Here is a 24,646-nt window from a genome sequence, read left to right on the forward strand (position 1 = left end):
AATCAATTAGATCTTGTGATCTCCTAGTATTCGATAAGTTGCGCCTGGAATGCAGCTGCCTTACGATACCTAAAAAACTTCAAATCTACGTACTTGGTTCCACAATAGTTGAACTCTGCAGAGAAAATATTACTGTATCCGTAAGTTCTACATTTTTCCTACTTTTTGTCAGAATAGGGGTGAGCGCCGTCGAGGAGATGTTGAATGATAACGCTACAAAAAGGTTCATGATGATAAGATCCATGAATTCCCTTTCCAATTTCTTTTACGATTCTTCCGTCTTTAGCTTGCACATGTGCATAGTGTAAGGTCACTAATTAATCCATGATCTCTTAGAGAAAATGCTCTTAACCGAAGACGAAGAGGCGTTCCTAGCGCTACCGTACCAGTCTTTCAGGAGACTTCTCCTTATTACTGTAACATGCATATAATTTTAGAACCTATGAGCAGATTCCCGGCATCTAGTCCCATGAGATTTGAGGGGAGGAACGTTGCGCTCTCCCGGAGCGGAGAGGTGGAGCTGATTTGTTGGAGGTGACTCCATATTGCCTCCCTTGGACCTCTCAGTTAGACTGCAGGCTTTTGGCCGGGCCCACAGGCAGGATGTCAGGATTATGCACCAATCCTGACACAGCAGAAATAAGGAGTCCATCCCACGACTCCACCTACGTCTCAGTGCAGGCACAAGGTCACCTTTGGCCCGCAAATAGCCCCCTATCCGCCACCTAGGGACGAGTCCCGTGACCTTGCTACTAACCGGCTGTGAACTCCTCTGGTGAGGGAGATCCGTGGAAGGCGAGAAGGATAAGGAGTTATAAACACTCTATTATGAAAACTCACTGAATACCAAAACGTTTTTTCAACTGAAAAGCTGCACTTATCTTTAAAAACAAGGCCATTCGAACGAAAAGAGAGTAAAAGAATAGCCAGATTTAAACCATTTTCATTTAAAATTTGATTATTTACACGGAAATATTGTTCAAAAGTTAAAAAAATACAAAAGAAGTTCAACTCATGAAAGTTCTTTTCTTCATCAAAGAAACCTAGTATCATCCTCTGATGTCTGACGATCACGCCTATTTCTCTTCATATCAACCAGATTTTTCCAAAAAAGAAGAGAAAGAAACAGCGGGAAGAAGGAAAAGAAAAAAGAAACATCACTGTAAACATGCACTAAACACCACATTTTCTTATCCGGACAAAGGATTAAAAAAGACTCGCTTCGTTAAGATTTGTTGAGAACTTCCACGTTTCTCGGTGAATTCATCCTCAGTACGAGCACCATGTCGAAAAATCCTTTAAAATCTCTCAGTTAAACTTCTATACGGTTGCTTATTCAATTTCAGGCAGATCCAAAACGTCACCGGCTGCTCGTTCATGGAACGTCGTAATGGCTGATCCGAGCGATTCAAGTTCACTGGACACATTTGGAGAGGAATCACCTGTGTCTGAGAAGCCGCGTACACTTTCCTAACTGATATTCCCTACGCATTTTGACGGCCTTTGAAAGTCAAATGCTATCCACGGTAACACGAAAAAAGAAAAAAGTCTAAACAAAAAAAAAACAAAAGTAGTGTCAGGGAAAAATAAACATATTCCAACATTTGAATATGATCTTTACTGAAAAGATGTTACTAACGTAAGCGAGGAGAAGCAGGGCTGACCTATGCCTTCCCACCTTTGTGCTACAAAGATTATTAATATTGAGAGGATTTCATTTTTTCTAAAAAAGAAAAAAGTCCGTGCATAGCAAGATTCGTGGTGAAAAGGTACCTACCTGTTTTATTTTTAAGAGAATAAAATCTGTGGGAGGAACAAGAAGGTCGAAATATGCTTACTCATTAACTATATAATAATTTCAGAAATTTGTAGAGAAAAACACCACTTTGAATCGGGTGCACTAAGAACTTTTTTTCATCATGGTGGAAAAAAGTACTAAGAATATTTCTTTAAGAGCGAGAACGATCACCTGGATCTGTGCAGCGATGTCCGAGTGGTTAAGGAGTTGGACTTGAAATCCAATGGGCATTGCCCGCGTAGGTTCGAACCCTGCTCGCTGCGAACATTTTGCAAATGTAACAATTAGCATCGATTGGTTATCGAAAATTCGACTTGCACACGTTTTTCACGTTTATCATCTTAAATGGACCCTAACTTCACCTAACTCCATTAGTTAATATTTTATTTTTATTATTATTTTACAGGAAAAAGTTGAAAATCCATAGATAACCACTTGATCCATGGAATTGTCCGAGAAAACTTATTTTTTTGAAACATTTTTTTCAAATCTTAACCGAAATATTGTCGAAACTATTCATGGAAGAATACGAATACTTCGGAGACACTATGCGGTACGGAACGTAAAGATCCCGTGGAGATCACATCCGCAGACCATGGATTCGATTTCTCCACATTTGCTCCTCGGTACTTTTCCAGGAATTTCCCAATAAATCACAATCTCGGACATTAACATACTCGGATATTTAAAGGACAATAAAAAATGGAAAGAAAAACATACGTTTAACCTCCCACCCGTAAAATGCATTGAAACACATTGAAATGCAGCGCTTCCACCTACGCAAATTGTGAATAATGGCTCTAAGTGGGGAAAATATTGCTGAACAGCTCGAAAACCCTGAGAAAACACTAATATTTCACGGAAAAATCCTCTAACTGACTGCTCTTTTAGAATTCACTAAACATCTCAGCATCTTTATCCACAATCAGATGTCTCATAAACGTAATGGGATAAAATCTGGGATAAAATCCTCTAATCGAACAATTTTTCTCAACACTTTTTTTTTATTCCGGATTAAAACTGTAGAACAGTTGGCAGAACAAGATATTTACAAACGCTGATGTATATATAGTCAACAACACTACAATAATATATTATGATCATTAATAATAAAAACAACAAGGATAATGTTTGATCAAGGCCTGAATCGTATATGAATCGATCGATAGACGTGTCAAAGTGACGAGGCAAAATGAAGAATCGAAAATTTCCTGGACATCAATCAACATTCGGGAATCGGCAGCACGCGCAGTTCTCCTATCAGTCACTTCACTACTACACGTATCGACATATGAATGAATGGTTAGGAATGATTGGTAGAAATTCTTGTAGATCTAACGATATCACATCATACATGGATGGTACTTTGCTAAAGCTCAGCACCTTCTACTCCAACACACTATATAAACAAAGTTATAAATTTGATCATAAAAGAAATGGCCGCCACAGTAACCCACATAAAAACACTACAACGAAACGTTCTAGAACATTGTAAATAAACAGTCATTTTCAACGTTAAGTTATGGGTTACAGTAACAGGTAGATTTTCCGGCCGCATAATCCACATTGTCCATCTCATTTTAAGAAAATTTCCAAACATGAAATCAAACACCCTGAATGTCAATTTTCACGAATCCTTTTAGGAATTTTGGTTAGATTATGATGAATCTCTCAGATATATGAATACGGATTCTTTGTGACATAATAGTCTAATATAGGAAAAAAATATAATACAACAAAACTATGAGGTAGTCAAAAGTTTAGAATGAGGAGATTGAGGATTGAACAAAGTTACAGAGTAAATAATCATAACAACACTAGTCATAAACGTCCATTAGTAAATGAAGGGCTACTAAAACTTGTACTGCAAGGACTAGGGTCAAAGTCGAACGCCTTCACGTCCACGTTGTTTGATGTGACTTCGTTCACCTAAAATCAAATTTTTACAAATAAAACAAGTTCCAAAAAGAAATAATTTTTTTAAATAAACAAATAAATAGTAGTAAAAAATAAATAAATTACAATTAAGTTTTTAAAAGTGATTATTCTCTTTCCATCTAATCTTTTCTCTTGGATAAAAGAGATAAAAGGATAAAGTCATTGACGTGTCAATTCAGTTGGGATCCCCCGACCCGTTTTACTGCAATTCGTAATCGTTGAGGTTTGGATTGATGAGGATGGGCTGAGCAGACAAGTCTGCTACCAATTTATCAACCCGACGGGATAAAAGGCTCGGTTGGCACTAAGGCGGTTTTGAACCACCGACCGTGTAACTACAACGGACCTCTAAACGACTGCGCCACACCTACGCCCTTTCTCCTGAACAAATTGAAATTTTGAGGAAGGAAAATCAATAAAACACTGCTAAAGAAACTTTAATAGGAGTGCTGTCCATTATCCAAGTCCGCTCTTCTTGAAACCTCGGAATTGTGAACTGGATTTATGTTTTCTTATTGTGCCAACGAGGTTTTGGCGAAACTTTGTTCGGGACCCAACGTTTCTCAGAGAACAATACTTAAGGATACTGGACGCTGCGAAGATTTCATTCGCTTAGGGTGTCAATCTGTAAGAACACAGTCGTTCACCACCCTCGCCAGTCGGTGAGACTGCTCAGTTTGTTTTCCTGTTTGGAATTCTTGTGTAGTGAACTTAGAACCATAGATGCGATAGTCGGAGCTGGTGCTCTGACCCCCTTCACTTTTGGATGATTGGTGAAAGGATCCCCTTCACTTCTGTACGGTTGGCAAAGGGAACCCCTTCACATTTGAATAGTTAGTGAAGAGAACACTGCTTGAGCTGCACTCCATGAGCTCAACCCCCTTCACCTGAGGAGTGTCAGGCTCCTTCCTATCGCATCTATGCTTAGAACGATATCGAAACTTGGTAAGGATAGCTAGGGAGTTTGATGGGATATGCATAACATAAAAGAACTCGAACCATTTCCAGGCCCTTGATAAAGACGAGGTTGTCGAAACGTCGGGCCACTGATCAAAGTTTCATCGAAAACTCTCTGCCACAACAAAAAAACAGCTTATGAGCGTTTCATGTATTGTATATTGTTATTGGTTGTTGGTTTAAATCTAGTTATGAATTCATTGCAAAAAAAGAGTGCTCCAAAAGCCTCGGTTACTCCTATTGGATGTGATAGGTTGCTGTTCAATTACAAAGTAGAAAAGACAAGATGATGATGAGAGGAGTAAAAATCCAAATTTCCTCACATTAACCTTTCTTAATGAATTGAATAACCGATAGATGGTTCAAACAAACAAAACAGTCTTCAAAAACCTGGCATAAACTGGCCTGGTTTCACTTAGTACCTGAGTGGGATCTTCGTGGCGAATTTGCTGCTTTACCGAAGAATGAAGTTCGTACGGAAGACCGTTGAGATTTGCAAGATTAAAAAGGGCAAGGAATTGTACATTATCGTCTTCTTGTTGGGAGAGGTGCTAAAAAGAGAGGATATTTGAAAAGTTAGAGGAGACCAAAGAAATCTCAGTGTTTTTTTTTCCTCTTCCAGTTAAACAACATCATACCTCAATACTAGGTAGCAGTAGTAACAATTTCGAGATTCGTTGAGCAACTTCGATGGCCGAGAAACCTGGATGCTCATTCTGTATGTGATGGTACAGCACATCAATGTACTTGTCCCGAACAGCTGTCACATGTGCCTTACCCTTATCTGACAATCGGCGGTCTGAAATGTTCATTCCACCTATGCTTATTTAACCAATTCAAAGAAAAGTTCTAGTTTTGGACAAAAATCACCGAAAACAAAGCGAATACAAGAATCGAGAAGAGGTTTAGCAAGTTTGCTAAATAAGCTAGTTCTTAAGCAAAACAATCTAAACTACAGTGACAAAAAGAGGAAATTTTGATTTCTGCCATTTTGGATCACAAATCTGTAGTGTTTCCAAAATAAAAAAAACGGAAAGAAGAGAAGAGAGAAAACACAGCGTTGGAACGATAAAGAACCGAAGAAAAATGAGAAGTTCGAGAAAACTTAATGCAACTAACCAACACGGAACAGTATCAGCACTTTAAGTAAGCAGAACTCTCCCTCGTCCATGTTCATTTCCCTCATCGGAAAAACAAGATCTTGCATAAGATGCTCGGACAAAATCGAGAAATAATGGTTGCACCTTTAAAAAAAAGATAGTTTACACAGTAACAAATGAAGATGAAGTTTTTGATCAAGTTGAAATCGTAGACAAACCCTGGATCCAAAGTCCTTTGAAGATCTTTATCACGCGGATACCAACTACCATTCACCAATGCTACCCCATCACATCCGCTTTTGAAGGTCTAAAACAGAAAGAATCAGATTAATAGGAACAGAGTAAGTGAAGGAAAGTCGTTGAAGATTGAGATCGCGTTGAAAGTTAGAAACTTTTACAGCACTTTTACGCTTCTACGTACGTTTCTCAATATAGATTTAATAGAGAGAGAGAGAGAGAGAGAGAGAGAGAGAGAGAGAGAGAGAGAGAGAGGAAAACAGAACTGCCATAACGGCTCTTAGTAATACAAAATCAGCATAATATTAGAGACAAATAGAGTTTTGACAACGTCATCTTACACGATCCATACTTCTGCCAACATTGTAGTTTCTTGTACTACTTGTATTTTATTATTTATTACCTTATACTTTATTGCTCACTATCTGTACTATTCACTTCAAAAACTTAAAGACTAAATGGAGAAAGATAATTATAGCTGGGTCAAAACACGAAGACGCGCTCGAAGAGACGGTGGAGACAGCGGTTGGAATTGAAGTGAGACCATGGAGAACTGCAAAGGTGGGTGGCGGTAGTGTATATTCTTACACGATTCCAACCGCTACGCTCCAAGCGCCGCTTCGGGCGCAGCCGCCTACGCAATTGTCCGTGCTTTATGTCGTTTTGACCCAAGTATAACTAAATATACGAATTCATTATTGAACGATGTCATCCAAGAAATTCGAAGAACAAATTAAGTCGATACGTATCCAAAATTTCATTTGAAATAAAAGAGATATAAAAGAAAAGCTCCTCAGAATTGATTAAACTGCTAAAATAGAAAGAAGGCGAACGAATAAACCTTCGCTAAATTTTCCTGCAAAATTCAATCAACAACCATGATCAAAATTTTCAGTTTTATCAAAAAAAAATCCAATCGAGAATTTAAAAGGCTGTTGTTGTCTGATGTAAAGTGCAACTTATTGAAATTACCTATGAAATAAGATTGCTAGATAACGCAGCAATACTGTATCGTCAAATAGGCAGAAACAACCAGAATATGACAGATGTTGAACAATAATCAATCAAAATCTTGCATCGCACCTTGTAAGTGTGGCAAAGCCAATTTACTGAAACCACTCGATTCCGAAGCAGCACGTACTGATCAGAAGGTGAGAGTTCCTAAACATGTATGTGGCAAAGTACAACCCATATTTGCAAAATAAGCGACAAAATGTTTTTTTTTTTAACCAAGCGCAAACACTGCACTTCATAACTTCTTTGGGAATGAACAAGTTTCAATACTTTGAAATAAATAAACTTGGACCTAAAGCACTCTTAGGATGGAGCGAGCTGAAAATCTTTCTATGAAAAAACGCACTTCGAACGACCAGAAAACAGCTTCGTTAGTAGCCGAACACAACCCGAGTCAATTCATGTGAATCATTTTGATTCATTGTATTGTAAGAACTACATGTGAAACAAGTACATACAACATAATCGCTACGACAAATGTTTAAAAAAAAAAAAACAAAAAAAGAAGCAACCATCTTTCAAAAAACGTAGTACAAATGTAAACGAAGAAAATAAATGTCCATATAATATAAAAGAAAATGTCCTATGATCAGCATCGGACAAGCAAAACACACATACACACCTTATAATCCTTCATAAGTCCTGCCCAGTCAACGCATAGAACAAATGAGCGACACCAAGCAATGCCGACATCTTCAAGTGTTGTCAGACGTTCTAGAGCTAGCCATCGAGGCTAAAAAAAGGTAGCATCACAGACCAACGCTTTATTTCCTTCGAAACAAACTAGAGCTCACCGGTGTTCTCTTCGCTACGATCCCCGGTTCCTTGAAAGCCGCCTCGATGGTGACGTCAACTCTACATAATTTACTAAATTGCTCACTAAAATCCCCGTCTTCCATCGCGTCAACCATGTTATCAGTACGTTGCTCCTAAAGCACACAATAATATTCAAACATATCAACATAAGAGTCAGTATCTCTTTAAAACAAACCAAATCTATGAGATACTGCACTACTGGTAGACGCGGCCTGTAGTGTTGACCGTAAACGGAAGTAGGAGAGTCCTGCTTTATGGCACTAGCAACTGGTAACGATGACGAATCTGCTGTTGAAGATGTTGTACGCGGGGGACTGCTTGATAAAGTTTCTGCGAATGCTCGATTCACACCACTCCCTGGACAAAGAGCACATGCAAAAATCTACGACAAAGACATTAGTGAAGTTATATTTCTTCTTTAGGCGCTGCAGTCTATAGTCGGGTCAAAACGACATGAAGCACGGAGCAGTTTTGTAAGCACTCGCGTTCGAAGCGGCGCGGTGGAGGTGGCGGTTCCAATCGACGTTGGACCATCGCATATTGCACGACCTGTGCTAACATAGGTCCCACCTCGATCCTAACCCCTACGCTCTATCACGCCGCTTCGACCGCCTAGGCAAGCGCAACGTGCTTCATGTCGTTTTGACCCTACTATACACACTCCTAAACTTTATTCGCTAACATCCAGTGCTCAGAAACTAGTTCGTTCTTGTCAAATTAATATGAACTCAATTCACAAATCTCACATTGAGGATTAGTTTGAAATGGCAGAATGCTTTAATAAAGCTGATTATGTCCCTCATGTGACAACACAGAAAAATATCGGTCTTCTAATACCAGTCTAACAGATTACGCTACAAACCATATTATGTAATCACATGAAATCTCTGTGACAGAATTAAAGGCATCACCCCACGAATCTGAGGTGGTACGGATTTCAAGTGGAGTGTTCGTATAACGAGATAGTAGATTATGGAGAGGGGTGTGATTCCGTCCACTTCTTCCTAATTGCCGTAAAAAACGGCCCGGAAGATGAGGCACCGGACAGAGCTGGCGCGCTTCAGTCGAATTCCTTGTAGAAAATAGTGCGCCGGAACGCTCGAAACCGTATCTTCCGGGCCGTTTTCTACAGCAATTAGCAAGAAATGAACGGAATCACCCTCCTCCCCATAATCTACGACCCCGTATACGAATACTCCACCGGAAATCCGTACCACTCCAGATTCGTGGGGTGATGCCTTTAACACTTGCGCTAGCCAGTAGAAAATTTGGGCGTTTTCTCTTTGTTTTCCCTGAGCTTCGCTTCTTTTTGCACACTTTACATCATGAACATCATAGAACATACGACAGTAAAACTTACGACTCAGATAATTGGTAGCTGTGGTGAAGGGTTGAGAACCTGACTGCTGCGACCCATTGGGTGATACTAAGAGTGGGTTTATCGGCATCATCAGAGAAGTTGGAGTTGAGACCTAAAAGGCACATAATCGAAAAGAAGCGTTAAAATGCACCGCTATGATTGTTTTAGACGAAACGCGAAGCCGCAAATTGCTATCATGGTGAGTCTAATCTAAAGAAGTCACGGAATTATTTGCTAATTTTAAAACCACAAGTCAAAAGAACAGAGAAACGAGCTTTTTTTCGGCAAAGTGCTACAAAAAAAAATAAAAACGAATTTCAGGTAAACACGAAGTATATAAAATGTTTTACCGTAAAGTTCGGTGCCGACGGTGACGGCGCCGTGCCTTCATCAACACCTGGAGATCCATGGTTAGCAGGCCTCTTCTTATGCTTATCACGCTCCGATTGCACCGCTATAAAATAGAATAGAGTTAATATTAGGTGAGGCAAAAAGTTCTGGCGTTTTCGCAAACATTAGAAAATTTTCTTAATGATACAAAATTGGCCTCAAGAGAGGCTTGTAAAAATGAGGTGGTCATGTTTTTACCAGTAAGGATGAGGCTCTCTTCAGTTGCTGAATTATTAAATTACCATCAAAAAGGACAAAAGTTGTCGAAGAAAATGGTGCATATTTGATCTAAATCGGTTCGTCCTAGCTATGTTAATTTCATCGTCAAAATAAAGCCAGAAAAAAAAAACGCCCAGAACTTTTCTCCTTGTTCTAAAATTCCCACCTCTTGAATCCATACCAACATCGAAACACTTCCGCAGTCGACACGCACGACATCGATTGCGGTATTCTTGCACGATCTGACACTTGTTGCCGAAACGACACGTGTAATCACGCTGTTCCCAGATACTGGAGTATTAATTTTGCAGATAAACGCTCAAAAAAAAAAGAACTAATAGGCGGAAATTTCAGGAAATATTATTGGTATTAATCACCAACACCTTTCAAAAAAATAATATCTCCAATAATCCCAAGACCAATTAAGTACAGTAATCACGTACATGTGAATAACGAGGATATACCTTCTGCGGAAAAATCCCTTGCACCCATTACAGGCTATCGTGCCATAATGGCGTCCTGCTCGTGAGTCTCCACAAACACGGCATTTCATGGCTACAAAAGAAAAAAGCATTTCCAAACTGAGAAAAATGATTAAATCTTGTGAGTGAGAGGCATACCAGCTTGCGAAATCAGTGATGGCGTTGGCACTTCCACAGTTCCTATTCCTGTTTCCGTCTTCGGATGTAGAAACTCGACAGGTTGCGGTACTATAGGGGGTTGTTGATGAGCTGTCGTCGCCGTACCCGCGTTAATTGCGAATGATTGGACTGAAGTAAGACGAATGTGAAAAGAGCGCAATGAAACGAAGAAAAGACCACAGATGTGATAGAGTAGACGTAGTCCTTATTTATGGAGGCAATCATGCAATGCGTTCGGTTTTTTATTCATTTTACAACAATATAAAAAAGTGTACTCATTTCTTTCGATACGAAATGATATTATACGAAAAAGAGCGTATATCGTTGACATATCGTATATCGAACATTAAAAATGAAAAATCAGAATACATCGATACGTCCTTAATCAACTCGTGGAAGACAAGAGAAAAAAGTTTTATTCAAAAGGAATACGAGAAATAAAAATGCAATTAAGAAAATTTGGATAATTTAACAAAGAACGGAGTTTTTCTGAATACTTTTTTTCTTCTCTAAAAAAAGAAATTAGCCGAACAAGTACTCCTAAAACTCCTAACAATATGCTATGGCCACTTAATAGTTCAAACAAAAGGTTCGCATTCGTTAATGAATAACCCTAGAACTGCAAGTAATCGCCATTATTTCTTACAACATGCATGTATGACAGTCATTTAGAACCAATTATTGTACGTCTTAACACAACAATAAATAAACGTTCAAATAGAAATTCGGGAGACATAAGAATGTTCCCGTTCAAGAGACAATTCAAGAGAAGAAACTTGCACAAAACATTTCGTCACAAGTTTTACCTGGTGAAAAGAACTAGTATGACGACGTGCAGAATCAATTGATGTAAACCAAACTTTGTAAAAAAAAAAAACTTTAACTGTCCAGAAACATCTCAGCCTCCTAGGACACTTCTCAAAACAAATCCTCAAAAAAACAATAACAACAAAAACACTAACCTACTGAAAACCTCTACAATTTTCCAACGATTGTAAAATGTGGAGAATTAAAAAAAAAGAAAAATAGCGAAAGATAAACTAGCGAAGCGTCTAAAAATGACCAAAAATGATCAAAAACGCTCCGAAGTCGAATTGCTGATTATTGTGGTTCTTCTTCAAGCAGCTGACAACTTTCACCCAATCTGTGAGGTAAGCGGTCAACTCCCACCGGACCAAAAAGCGAAATGTACCGCACAAATAGTTTTTGCGTCTTTCAAACCCTGATAGATAAATCAGTGATAAGAAAATGGCGAAGAGAGAAATGTCAGGCTCTCGTCGCAGAAATCAGATTCAAATCATAAAATTGCAACCAGATTTATTGCTTACTCACGTGAAATGTTTAATTTCATCTCCTGCTGGAACTACTTTTCATGGTTTTAAAATTAAAATAAATTAAAATTAAGCAAAATCTAGAAAGGGAAGAAATCAGTGATAAAATACCGGTTCTTTCATTTCAATTGATTTTGAAGTGATTATGAGGAGAAAAAAGTCAGGAGGAACAACTCATACGCCATAATTAGAACAGCGGACATCGCAGGAAGTTAAAGTTGTTGTTATCGAAGACCTAAAGCACGTTATTTAGAATAAGCAACTTCAAAAAGGGCGTTTCTGCTCTCCTATAAGCTTATTATTTACAAACACATATCCATATACACACATGTGACCACACACACACACACGCACGTGATCTTTCGAACTCTCGTCCCTCGTCGGAAAAAAAAACCAGTTCTTCAGCAAGTGTCAATGTTAAAGGATGCCGTAAGTGGCAGGAGAAAGCAATCCTAATGCGGCAACGTGACTTGATAGACTGTGAGGTCTTGATACGCGTTACCACAACTAATTATGAAACTAAAACACGTGACAATACGAAAATTTCAATTTCTTAACAACCAGACGATTACGGGACGGTACATAAACGGTAATTTCCGGTAAATTATGAGATAATTATTTTAAAATATAAGCAAAACACAACAGCAAATAATTCGTTGACAAGAAAAAAGACCTTATAACAGCGATAATGACAATCATTAGATGAATAAAAAAACAGTGATAATATCGAGGCTTTGAATCCACTGATACAATATAAAGTGCAACAACGGTAGAGAATTCGTAATTCAATACGAATAGCGCTTGATATAGCTTATAAGAATGAATAATGGGATTAATCAGTACAAATATAAGAACTATAACAATTCAAAGACTCCCAGAACAAGGAAGAAGTTGAGCAAAGATTTCTCACCAAAGTACAACACATTGTCATAATAATGATATAATAATATAGTTGCTTTTTTACAATTGGTTTAAAAGAAATTAGAGAATGGAAAAACGAATAAAGGATGTATATTTTTGTGCTGTACAAAAATGTTCCCCTACTACTACGGATGACTATATTTTCAAAGAAAAGTTTCAAGAATCCATTTAAAAAGAAAAAAACTTTGCAACTGTGTGAATTTTTCTGTGCTCTTTTTCAGAATCATACAAGGAATGTAAAATCAATAGACAGAGAATATACGAAGTGCTAATAAAACTAAACTAATAAATAACTACCTTGACCATTTGTAAGCATGTCGAGCTGCTCGGACAGACTTGATCGAGCACGTTTCGCTGGTGATGGTAAGGAGTCCGTTCTGAAATCTAGGAAAATTTTTCGAATTTATACTGAATTAGATGAGACACATCATTATTTCGCATGCTACCAATCAAGGAGGTAAAAGAACGGTTTGTTACAACTACTGTCTTTTTTGTCACCTTCAGACATTCGGTTAGGTGCAAAAATCGATAGCGGTTCAGCATCGGATTATTTAACGGTGCACCTTCGGCAAACTGGTTCCCGCAAAGACCCCTTAGTCCGTGTGTGTAGTGTTGAATTGCGTATTTGAACTACGACAAGAGATCAACATGCCAACATGCGATATACATATGCACATACAAACTACTTTACGGACGTATTCATCGGGTCAAATGACGTGAGAAATTTCGTCGGAAATGTGATCTGATAAGCTCAAAGAATAGCGATTAATACGGTGAAAAATATGGTACATCGAAGATGAATACCTTCTAACCAAAAGGAAAACTCGTCCTCTCGTCCAGAAAGCTCAATAATTAGATAAATAAAAAAAATAAGCAAATGAATATATAGATAGATCACATTTTCGTTCCCTTTGAAAGGATCTTCGTTCAACGTTAGAGCGTGAGAAATTGATCTAGTACTAGAAAATGAAGACACGTTTATGCGTTTTACATTACGTTGCCATGGTTCCAGTAACACTCTAACGCATAGTTGTCGAAACAACTCAGTCAGGATCTGTTTTTTTTTTCTTTTTAAATAACGGTTCAGAAAGTTCAAGAAAATAGACAGTTCGTAACGTTAAATATATTGATACAGTGATACGTACAACCGGTTTGAGACGAACTGAACCTTGGTCAATTGCGTAAGGAGCAGTGTGCACGAAATGGGATCATCACTAGCTCTACTAGGACTGCAGAAATGAAGATGGGTCCTACTGCGACTGCAGCCGCATACGCAATTGCACCGCTTATTGACCGTCAATGAAATCCCAACAGAATTAATCGTTTTTAGTTTTTGTTTCTCGTTTTAAAGGAGGAAATTTCCCTATCCGTATGGAAATTTCCTTTAAAACTTTCATTCACTGGGGTGTCGACACCTCGGACTTATATGCAGAATAGTGGTGAAATAAAGAACGAAATGTATCAAAGTGATATGAATTAGTAATTTAAAAAAACAATAAATGTAAGGAAACTGAGGGTGTAAATACCAGAACGAACTTACAACTTTTCGTTCGTCACAACTGAAACAGGAAATGATATTTGTGTGATATCACCCACAAAATGAGCTACTAGCGCCTAGCAACCACCGCATGACTTATCAATTCGAGACTTCCTCGTTTCATGCGTATCATTAATGAGGATTGAATCCCACAATTTAATCAAAGTTAATGTGTTCCCTTAATAGGAACAAAAGCTGCTTTGATATCATAGTATAGGAGCATATCATAGTATGTTTATGTGGACTGCAGTTATGATAAATTCTCCAAAACCGCTTATCTCTGTTTATCTTAGATTCCACATAAGACCTTCCATTTGATAATGCGAGTAGTTTCGATAATATTGAAACGATAAATAAAACTCTTCAACATTAGATAGCAGCAAACATCCATTCGCTTTTAGAGGTGATTATGGCATCGTATACTCCTATTGAACTGGGGGTGAGCTGCCTGTGCCAGAGGTGGATCAAAGAGATTCATTCGTCCCAAAGCTGACCCACCACCGCAATCATACGCGCACCGCTGAAATACTATCCACAAATTGTTGGAACACACCAATTTGTTATCCCAATTTTCAATCGTACCAGAAGCAAGAAACTAAAATAGATAAGGATGTATTAAATTAATTTAAAAAATTTTCGTTAACATGGAACATCCAGCTTTCAAAAGTAACGGTAATAAATATCTTATCCATTTTTTCTGACTTTAGAGGGACCCCTTCCGACTTGAAATTAAGAAAAAAAATTCAAATTTTGAGATTTCAGACTTGAAGGTGATATAAAGACAAATCACCTTTCTTTATTAGAACACCATACAAAACCTCATACTTCTATCTAACACTATTATTCTTGACTATTCGCTAATTTCCACTCTTTGCAAACCTCCTTTCGCAGTTTTTCTTTGTGGGGGGAAGGACATCTATGACGGTTGTCTGCGTCTTCATAACGACTGGAGCGACTTCGTCAAATATGTTCCGCCGGCATATCTACTGGCACGTCATGTCTCCTAATTCCTTTTCTTCCCCGAACTCATTCCCTAATCCTTTTGAGCTAGTTATAAATGTGGACGGATTCCTTACTGCTGCACGCATAGTAGAGTCAAAACGACATGAAGCACGGTGCAATTGCGCAAGCGGTTGCGTTTGAAGCGACGCAGTGCGTTGGAATCAAGGTAAGACCATCACCAACTGCAGCAATGAACGATGGTGGAGGGAGTGCTCATTCGATCCTGACCGCTACGCTCCACCGCAGCGCTTCGAGCGCAACCGCTTACGCAACTGCACCGTGCTTCATGTCGTTTTGACCTGACTATATACCGGGGCATGAAAAATATGATACTCCGTAGGTGAATACGTTCTAAATGAAAAAGCTCATCCTCTGTCAGAAAGCTTGAAAAATAAATAAGTAAATATATAGGTCACATTTTCGTTCTCTGCAGAAAGACCTTTGTTCAATATGAAATGCATTATTCGCACTGGTGAGAACTATGAAAAGAACCGAACACAATAAAACTGCGATTTGAATGAGTGCCAAATTCAAAACCGAAACGGCGTCACTTCCCGGTTGAATGAATATGGTTCTATTGTTGGTACTTTTAAAAAAAAGCAGTTCAGAGAGCACAAATTCTCGAGACGAAAAAAAGCTTCTCATCAAAGGAATGCAGCTGGATACAGATAAGGTCATCTGAGCAACAATCGAGTTCACTTTACGAGAAAAAAAATGCTCTAAATCTAAATTATTTGGATCGATAGTCGAAAAGTATGGGTGTTAGTGGCAGCAAATAGCTAACTATACCTCAAAATCAACATCGTCCCGGGAGAGTACGTGCCGCCTCTTAGTAGCCCGTTCTCAGACAAATATTCCGAAGTTTATGAGGATTCTACCGTGTGGCGCAGGTTGACATTAGTGTTATCACAAGCCCCAATTGATAAGACATGCGGAATTTCTCCCTAATCGGCTCGAGAGTGACGGCGATCCTATGCTTTCCGGAGTTATCGTAACTCTAAACGCGAGCACTTCGCGGACACTCGAGGGAAAATAAGCTGCATGTTTCGCTTATTTTGTCGCGGCGCTGATTAATAGCTAAGGAAGCTGATCGAGCATTTGATAAGGGATTAAGAGACCGTTTAGACCAAGTAAGTAGAAGTAGAGACTAGCATTCGGACAATCATTACTAGCAGATCAAAAAATCAAGGGACGTCTACGAGAGGAAAATATGAGTTCCTAAGGGACAAAGTTACACAAAAAGAATCGTAAAAGATGAAAAATAGCTCATATAAAAATTGACCGAAGTTTTCCATATTGAAAACTACAATGCCACCATTATTGCTAATCAATCAATCAACCAATCAAATAAATTCAAGCCGCACTTTAAAAAAAAAGCCAGTACCCAATCATGGATTCATTTTAATTTTTCTATCACTTCGTTTCAATCGATAACGGCTTAAGATTATTCTCCTATCAAAGGAAATGAAAAAAAAAATAACTGGCGAAGATTGCTACTTCATTCTTCACATACTATGCATTCATTACCATTGCTGTTATTGTAAATTCCAGTCTAAAAAGTTCCCCACAAGCCTAATTCTCCCACTGATTCCATCAATTTAGTTTAACTAAGATGCATGTTAAAAAAATTCTACTTGTAGGGAACATCTGTTGCACCCCCGCTCTTCGACCATCAGTATATCAAAACCGCAGAGCTGATCTCTATAAACTACAAACAATAGTCCTACCATAACCGTAATGCAACACGAGAATCATCTTTAGATACGGTTATGGTATAAAGATCACTACCACTAAGTGTAAAATACAGTCGGAGTCGAATCTGTTCAACCGCGTGAGCGCGCAACGCTACCGCAACGCACGCTCTCGCTCCTCGGCCTCCGTTCGAAACCGCATCGCGCTCGCCTGATTCAAGACATTCGGCACTAATTATTTGTATAACACCGAATGAAAAAAGACCAACAGATAAATTAACGAACCCTAGTCACTTGCATCCTATACTTATACTGTACTTGAAAAAAATAAAGAAAAAAAAAACGCTAGGTAGTTTTGGAAATTATCGGACTGGACCTTTGGACATGCTTTAGGACAGCAATTTCGTCAATTTTCTCTCTGCGAAAGTTCATTTTAACGATAAACCTCAGCGATCCTTATCATCCAGAGTTTGAACGAATAAAATAGCTCTGATTGTACTCATAAGTTAAATGTTCGATAAAGACAAAATCATAAGCGAATAGTGTTTTTCCACAATCGTCGACGATAACCGTAGTGACAATCCATTTGTGATCAACATCTCAAATATTACTATTCATCGTCAACGACGGCAGAGTGTTTAGAGTCTGGTTACCAGTGAAACAAGAAAAAAAAAGGAATCACCAAAAAAAAAGTACTTCCTCTCTTACCTCTGGTAATATTAGAAGGGTTCAAAAAGTAAAAATCAAATGAACAATAAAGTGAAGAGGACCACAGTAACAAATCCAAGTTGACAATATTAATGCATCATCTACGTGCCAGCGCTGCGGAAAATCGATAAAATCACTGATAATAACGGTCAACTGGGCATGTTTGTTCTGTTCATATTGTTCGTTTTAACCTTTGTTCTTTGCAAAATGAATGAGTGCGAAATGTGCGCCATTATATCGAAAAACACACAAAAACTCCTATGATTATACGATAGCAACTCAAAACAGTCAATGTAAAATAACAAGAATACAGTACAATAGTTCGAGAAAACAAACTATCATAAAATAATGAAAATAATATTATGGAATTGATATGATGTAATGAAATTCAAAATAAAGTTGAGTTTAAAGCTCAAGGAGATATATGATGCATTTATACAATCTAAAATTCGCTCAAAACGAGCTGAAATCTAGTGCAATTGGGTAAGCGGTTGCGCTAGACGCAATGGGACCCTTGCTCATTTCTGCAGTCCAGCTGGGGTAAAATGTGGTTGGGGAAGGTGGGGGGAGGGGAAGGGGGCAGGCACCCAGTTGCGCCCATATTTTTCGAAGTGGATAATTAAATCAACCAACCAAACCAAGAAAATCAATCAATAATCAAGACGCAGTGGGCCTTAAGGCCTAAGCATTAGTCTTAGAAGATCTGTGACATGTAAACTAAAATTACTAACAGAGAAACAAGGTGAAGGTGAAAAAAAGCGCAGGTGCCCCCCCCCCCCCCCCCCAAAACTACATTTTCTCCTCCAGCTCGAGCTAGCGAGGGTCTCACAACGAGCGCAACCGCTTGTGCAATTACACCAAGCTTCACGACGTCTTAAACCACCGACTGCAGCTCATTTTCATGTTCGAATGCATTCATATCTATTGAAAAGGATCGTAAGGAACCCGGATGTGTTCTTTTCACCAGAAATCAAAATATTTCACTCGATTATATATATGTAGAATGCACCGAATCGTATACAGTTCATCCCTGATCGAATCGAATGCGAGTCCTCGATATAGTAGGGTCAATACGACATGAAGCACGTACACAATTGCGTACGCGGCTTCTCTCGAGGCGCTTCGGTGGAGCGCAGCGGCTAGGAGCGTGGTGAAGCCCTTGTTGGCCCCACCCATCGCTGCAGTTTGCGACGGTCCCACCTCGGTACCAACTGCTGCCTCCACCGCGCCGTTTCGAACGAACGCGTACGCAAATGCAGCGCAACTACACTCGTGATTCATTTCGTTTTGATCCCGACTATATTTTGTACGATCTACGATTGTTCAGGTACAGTTGTTGCTTGCTTGTATCTTTGAAATAGGAAAAAAAGTTGTTTCATTGTAATTTTCTACTATTCTCTGGCATAAAAATTAATTTCGAATTACAACGACGGTCATTTTAGTTCACAGGGTTCCTCTAAGGTTTTTTCGATCGTCAATAAATTAAGTCAGGTGAGACATGGGCGTCACACGTTAGTACGTTAATTCGTTACGATATAACACATTGTTCTCGCAGATAGTGATGTCATGTACTGTACTCGGATCAGAACGACCTGAACAAATTGGTGCAATTGCGTACGCGGTTGCGCTCGAACTAGTGCAGTGGAGCTGGAGCGAGTGCAATTGAGGTGGGACCTATCCATTTCTGCTGTTCAATTGCAGCAATGACTAGAATCGAGGATCCCGCCTCGATCGCAGAACGTTTGAGCGGAGCCGCACGCTACGCAAATGCACCAGGTAACAGGTTGCTTTGATCCGACTATAGCATAGTTTTCGAGATCGAATATTAATACTCTTTCCTAGTCTATGAACTCTTATTTACATGGAATATTCTCGGATCCGCTACACATTTCCTCACCCACAAAAACTTCACCTGCATTCCTTTTTTTCGAAGAAAAAGTAAGATATTGTTTTATTTGGCATACATTAGTTCCGTTATGATGAAAAAAGCTATCAAGGGGACCGGGATCAGTGACCAACCGACCAAGAATTGGGAATTATTACGGAAATAATGTTTGATAAGTGATAAAAAAATGAACTACGTGAGAATTGTATCCAAGAAGTTACTACTTTCTAAAAATTAGTCTCTAATCTACTTTTAAGAGTAGAAAAACAAAGTTCACTAGACAAATATCGTGTATAACATCCGGTTGAGTCAAAACTACCGTTTTACTGAAGAAACGACATGCAAACAATATGTAAACAATGCGTAAACAATAATCGCAGGTGTTAAGAGGACACTCGAATCAATAATGGGTGCAACGTGCTGCTGCTTAGAGCGCGCAAATACTTGCCGACCGTGAAAATAGCGAAGAGGTCGAGGAGAATGCCGGGATATCAAGGAGACCGGAGGGGGGAAATGATGATGCCAGGAGACCGACGGCGACCCCAACCGAAGTGGATTCCCCCAAATGGTGCGAGAGAGAGAGAGAGAGAGAGAGAGATATGAGATAGGATCTTGTCCAGATATTATATATCCTAGACGGAAGATAAGTGACCCGAGTCTACCTGAAAATCCGGAAATTTCTCCCGCGATTGAGGTATGCGTGCGTGCGATCTTAAAAAGAGAAAAAAAGCATGTTCACGTATGAGCACTACTTTTTTATCTTGTTAGGGTCAGTAGTAAGTTATGGCATTGATTTTATATATTATTATTTTATATTTTATTTTTTTATTATTTTTCCGTAAAAATTCGCTAACACTTTTTTGATGCTTTAAAAAAAGAGTATATACCAGCCGAAACGACTTGATCTATAGTGCAATATTGCGTAAGATCAAAGCGATACGATGGGACCCTCGTTCAACATGAATGTTAATCGCTTCTAACTCGACAATTCAGGCAGTTACGCGAACCTATCATCGTGTTCTTAAGCGTTCAAGGTCCCGCATGTGAGTTGAAGAGAAAGCTAACGGCTCTAATTAACACCTTACGCGATAACTGCACCATAAATGAGGTCATTCTGGCCTGATCGTGAGTTCCCTGATCGATCGATCGATTGGTTGATAGTGCGGTAAATGCATAATAAACACACGTGTAACACAGCTCAGATGTTCATTTCATTGAACTCCACAGAATTTTCTTCCTAAAGCTCAATTTTCACCACATAATAGTTATTTTTTTCTAGTAATAGGGAAATCTTAACTTCTTGTCACCTAAAATAAACGAGGGAAACTACAGAAAAAAAATCATCAAGACTGATCATCAAGACGTCTTCAAAGGAAAAAGTTGAACTAATTACCAATGACTGTAACCTTGCAAAATATTTTTCCCCACCCTTTTCCCAATATGGCCGGTTAGGTGTAATCGTAGGGAAATTGGTGTGATGAAATGCGAAATTATTGGTTTTTAGGAACGGATTTGTTCGGATTGGATAGGATTGGCTCGGATCGAGAGAGCCTATATATCCCTACAAGTGATGTAATGAGTAAATTTTCCATTGCGTTTATAGAAAAATCCGATTAGATTCACGGCTAAAGTAGAAGAGAGCGATCGGTAGCATTGCATAGGAAAAATATTAGGAAAATAATGCAGATCCTACTTCCTGTGACAGTTTTGTCAGAAAAAAATCAAGATCTGTCCCACACAACGCTGGGACCCTCGCTTTATTCCGCCTTCGACTGGGAACTATCCATAATTTGCGCTATCATTATGCGCTAACAGCTACCTGTGATCGGCAAGAGAATCGCGTCGCCGCGCCGCGTACGCAATCGTTCACGCAATATTACACAATGGATCAAAGCGTTTTGCTAGCGAGACTCTAGCAGTTATTAATAATGGATAAGAGACAGGATTTCACTTTTTTTCCTTTCTTAAACATTCCACTCAACTAGGTAATTTTTGTTCCGACGCAAAAAAATTAAGGATAGGTTGTGACGATGGAGCCTGATTGGTGGTTACATCAGTCAGTTGCTGTGAAATTGAAGAAAAATCTTCGGTGAGGATCTCCAGCGTTGGATTAAACAGCTGTTACTTTTCTTTGTCATCAAATCTTATGGAAAAGAATGGAAAAAGAAGGATACTGATTGCAGGTGGACGTTTCTTCCACATAAATTCCTACTATGCTACAAATCAAAATATAGACAGGAACAATTCAACAACAATGTTTTTTTTTTTGAATCGACTAGGAAAAAAAATTCATCACAAAGAAAAATCTATGCGCGGTCACGTGAATCCGCTGTATTCGATCGTAATAAACAATCCGGTTTTCAGTCCAGATTTGCTCAGAATGGAATGTTATTGTAACAATGGCCAGCTAACGTCATTGTTTTGTGGAAGTTATGAAGAGGGTGAGTTTCTTGTTGTAGTGTGGTTTGATTCCCGACAACTGAGGATAAAATCCCCGAAAAAAGGGAGAATAGGCTAGTAAAAAAACAGCATGATAAGAAAGAAAGGGTGAACTTCCAGGAAATCCGTTCAGAAAACCCATTCTTGAACCTGCATCGCCAGCAGATAGAGCAGGATTCCGCAAAAAAAGGAGAAGAAACAACAGAGACAAAAAAAAAACGAAAAAATTCGCAACCTTCAAGCACTTTTTTTCCTTCTCTTAGTAAAGTTCTATGATACCATCCAGCAAAATTCGAAACTAAGTAGTCAGGCTCCATAAGTGTAAGTCTAAAATTCGAAACGTTCTAAACCATTAATTATCAAAATTGGCAATGAAACGGCATGTGTTCAACGATAATCTCGGGAATTAAAATCATACTGGTAAAATCCTACTGGTTTATTTTTCGGATAGAAATTCTCAGGGGAATTTGAAAGAGTTGCTGGTTTTTTTTTTCTGCAGATTTCTATCCGATATTAAAATCATGCTGGTAAAATCCTACTGGTTTATTTTTCGGATAGAAATTCTCAGTGGAATTTGAAAGAGTTGCTGGTTTTTTTTTTCTGCAGATTTCCATCCGATATTAAAATCATGCTGGTAAAATCCTAAAATGTTTTGGAAACACACTCCGGAGTAAATTTGACAGAACGAACTGCGCGCGTAACCGCACGCACCGTCTTATGTTTGTACGATCACGTGCGCTCTCCGAGAGATACCTCCCTCCGTATTCGACAGTACGTGCATCACCACTACTTGTTTTGCGCAACGAATCAATGATGTCACAATATCCATTCATCCATTGTTCTCACGTACCGCCTCGCCGCAGCAGTAAAATTCCACAATCATACTGACTGATCGGGTCAATACGTAACAGAAAAAATCGATTGAATCCGCATTCCATTGGCGGAAACAAATGATTTTCCCCTTAGGGAAGCAAAGCTGATGTTGTTGGAATCTTTATCCGAATAAAATGCGGTTTTTTCTGCAGACATAGTTCACAATCCCTTACAGAAATAAAGAAAAGAGCGCGCAAAGCACCTGAGTGTGATCATGTCTCCCAACGATGCAACTTATTACAGATGATAGAATGGGCGCAATCAGCAATGAGCTTATAATTTTACGAGTGGAGCAGCTTCTCTTGCTTATTTGAGTTATATAGGCTGAATTACGTGCGGTAAAAGACGATGGACTTGTTCGCGTGCTATCACCCGTAATAAGTTGTATTGTAGGGGGAAAGAAATCACACAAAGTTATTTCATACATCTTTTCTGGACTGAGCGTACGTTTCTTATACGATTCCTTTAAAAGTGAACAGTTGTTCATAGATTGTATGAGTACACATGAAGATACAGGGAGATAAAATTATTTTAATAGTACACATGTGATAAGGGCCAAACTACTACAAAAGTTGTTGCAATATGGCCACAAAGGAGACTCGAGAGTGAGGAATTATTTTCATGTGCGCAAAAATTCCGTGAAGGGACTGCAAAAAAACGTTGTGAGAAGGCGGATGTGACGGTTGTGAATGACGTTCCCAAAAAAGCGGCAAAACTATGAATCTTTTTCTATTGCGTAGTCTCTCAACGATACTATCGGTTACTATGGGCGGCCGTACCATCATCAGTGCATTTATAGTTGTACGACTACCTTCGCAGAGTGAGAAGTAAATAAAATTAGAGCGCATGGCGGCAGTCCTGTGGAACATTTTTACTGACGCCTATGTTGGCGATTCAAAAATTTTACACACAGAACATGAACGTGATTGCAAAATGCAATAAAACGCAAGCGCCCCTTCCTGATCCACTCTTCGGTGTTACAGTCGAGTCAAAACGACATGAAGCACGGACGATTGGAATCGAGGTGGGATCATGGCGAACTGCAGAGATGGGTGACGGTAGCGAGGATCCTTACACGGTCCCAACTGCTACTGATGACTCTCTATAACTATTTCTTTCCTTGTCTATCTAGAACTTAAGGGATAAAGTGCACGGCATCCCTCTCGGGATGGTCTACGCTTTCGACCTTATTCCGGAGTCGGAGTTGAAATTTGTGAACGCGTGAACATTCTCAAAATCAAGTCAGTGTTTTTGTCCTTCCAAACAGGCCTGACACAAATTTGTCGACCACGGAGGAATGAAAGGCTTCATTGGCTGGTTTCGAACCGACTGAACATTGGCAGCGGAACCTCTTACAGACTGCGTGATCCCATCTAGGAATAGTCTGGTCAAAACCTGAAGACCTGAAGGAGGATGGAGTTGCGCAAGCAGCTGCGCTCAAAGCGGCGCGGTGTAACGTAGCGGTTAGGATTGAGATGGGACCCTTGATAGCACCACTCAATGCTGCAGTCCAAGTGGTGCTCGCGATTGTAATTGAGGGATCATCGCTAGTTCACTCGTACTGCAGCGATGAGATGTGCTAACATGGGTCCCTCTTCGATCCAAACCGCTACACTCTACCGCGCCGCTTTGAACGCAGTAGCTCATGCAACAGCACCCCCCTTCACGTCATTTGGACCCGACTACAAATGAGACCTTCAAATAGCTCCAAATAATCGTTTTGTGCTAAATTTCTCCTGTATTTATAAATTCTCCGGACTCGTGAATCGAACAGTCTACCTCGAGTAAC

At 39.2% G+C, this 24,646-nt stretch overlaps 1 protein-coding gene across 3 annotated transcripts in view; it reads right to left on the reverse strand.

The window, feature by feature from the left end:
• Positions 1-1,225: 1,225 nt before the first annotated feature.
• RB195_003648 (uncharacterized protein) overlaps positions 1,226-24,646 on the reverse strand; it is a gene marked incomplete at both ends in the record, with an annotated part of 29,421 nt that continues 6,000 nt past the window's right edge. The window contains 18 exons of one of the 3 annotated variants that reach the window (XM_064201390.1): positions 1,226-1,296; positions 1,365-1,448; positions 3,664-3,727; positions 5,116-5,244; positions 5,332-5,492; positions 5,813-5,937; positions 6,012-6,100; positions 7,114-7,191; positions 7,667-7,777; positions 7,839-7,973; positions 8,036-8,217; positions 9,221-9,332; positions 9,571-9,674; positions 9,996-10,120; positions 10,294-10,384; positions 10,450-10,599; positions 13,020-13,099; positions 13,190-13,230. In XM_064201390.1, the coding sequence (XP_064057270.1) occupies positions 1,226-1,296; positions 1,365-1,448; positions 3,664-3,727; positions 5,116-5,244; positions 5,332-5,492; positions 5,813-5,937; positions 6,012-6,100; positions 7,114-7,191; positions 7,667-7,777; positions 7,839-7,973; positions 8,036-8,217; positions 9,221-9,332; positions 9,571-9,674; positions 9,996-10,120; positions 10,294-10,384; positions 10,450-10,599; positions 13,020-13,099; positions 13,190-13,230 (1,932 nt within the window). Of the gene's footprint in view, positions 1,297-1,364; positions 1,449-3,619; positions 3,728-5,115; positions 5,245-5,331; positions 5,493-5,812; positions 5,938-6,011; positions 6,101-7,113; positions 7,192-7,666; positions 7,778-7,838; positions 7,974-8,035; positions 8,218-9,220; positions 9,333-9,570; positions 9,675-9,995; positions 10,121-10,293; positions 10,385-10,449; positions 10,600-13,019; positions 13,100-13,189; positions 13,231-15,138; positions 15,201-24,646 lie in introns of those variants that run through there. The other 2 variants (XM_064201389.1, XM_064201391.1) reach the window with 2 other exon arrangements.

Source organism: Necator americanus, chromosome IV, assembly GCF_031761385.1.
Source record: "Necator americanus strain Aroian chromosome IV, whole genome shotgun sequence".
Classification (NCBI taxonomy): Eukaryota; Metazoa; Nematoda; class Chromadorea; order Rhabditida; family Ancylostomatidae; genus Necator; species Necator americanus.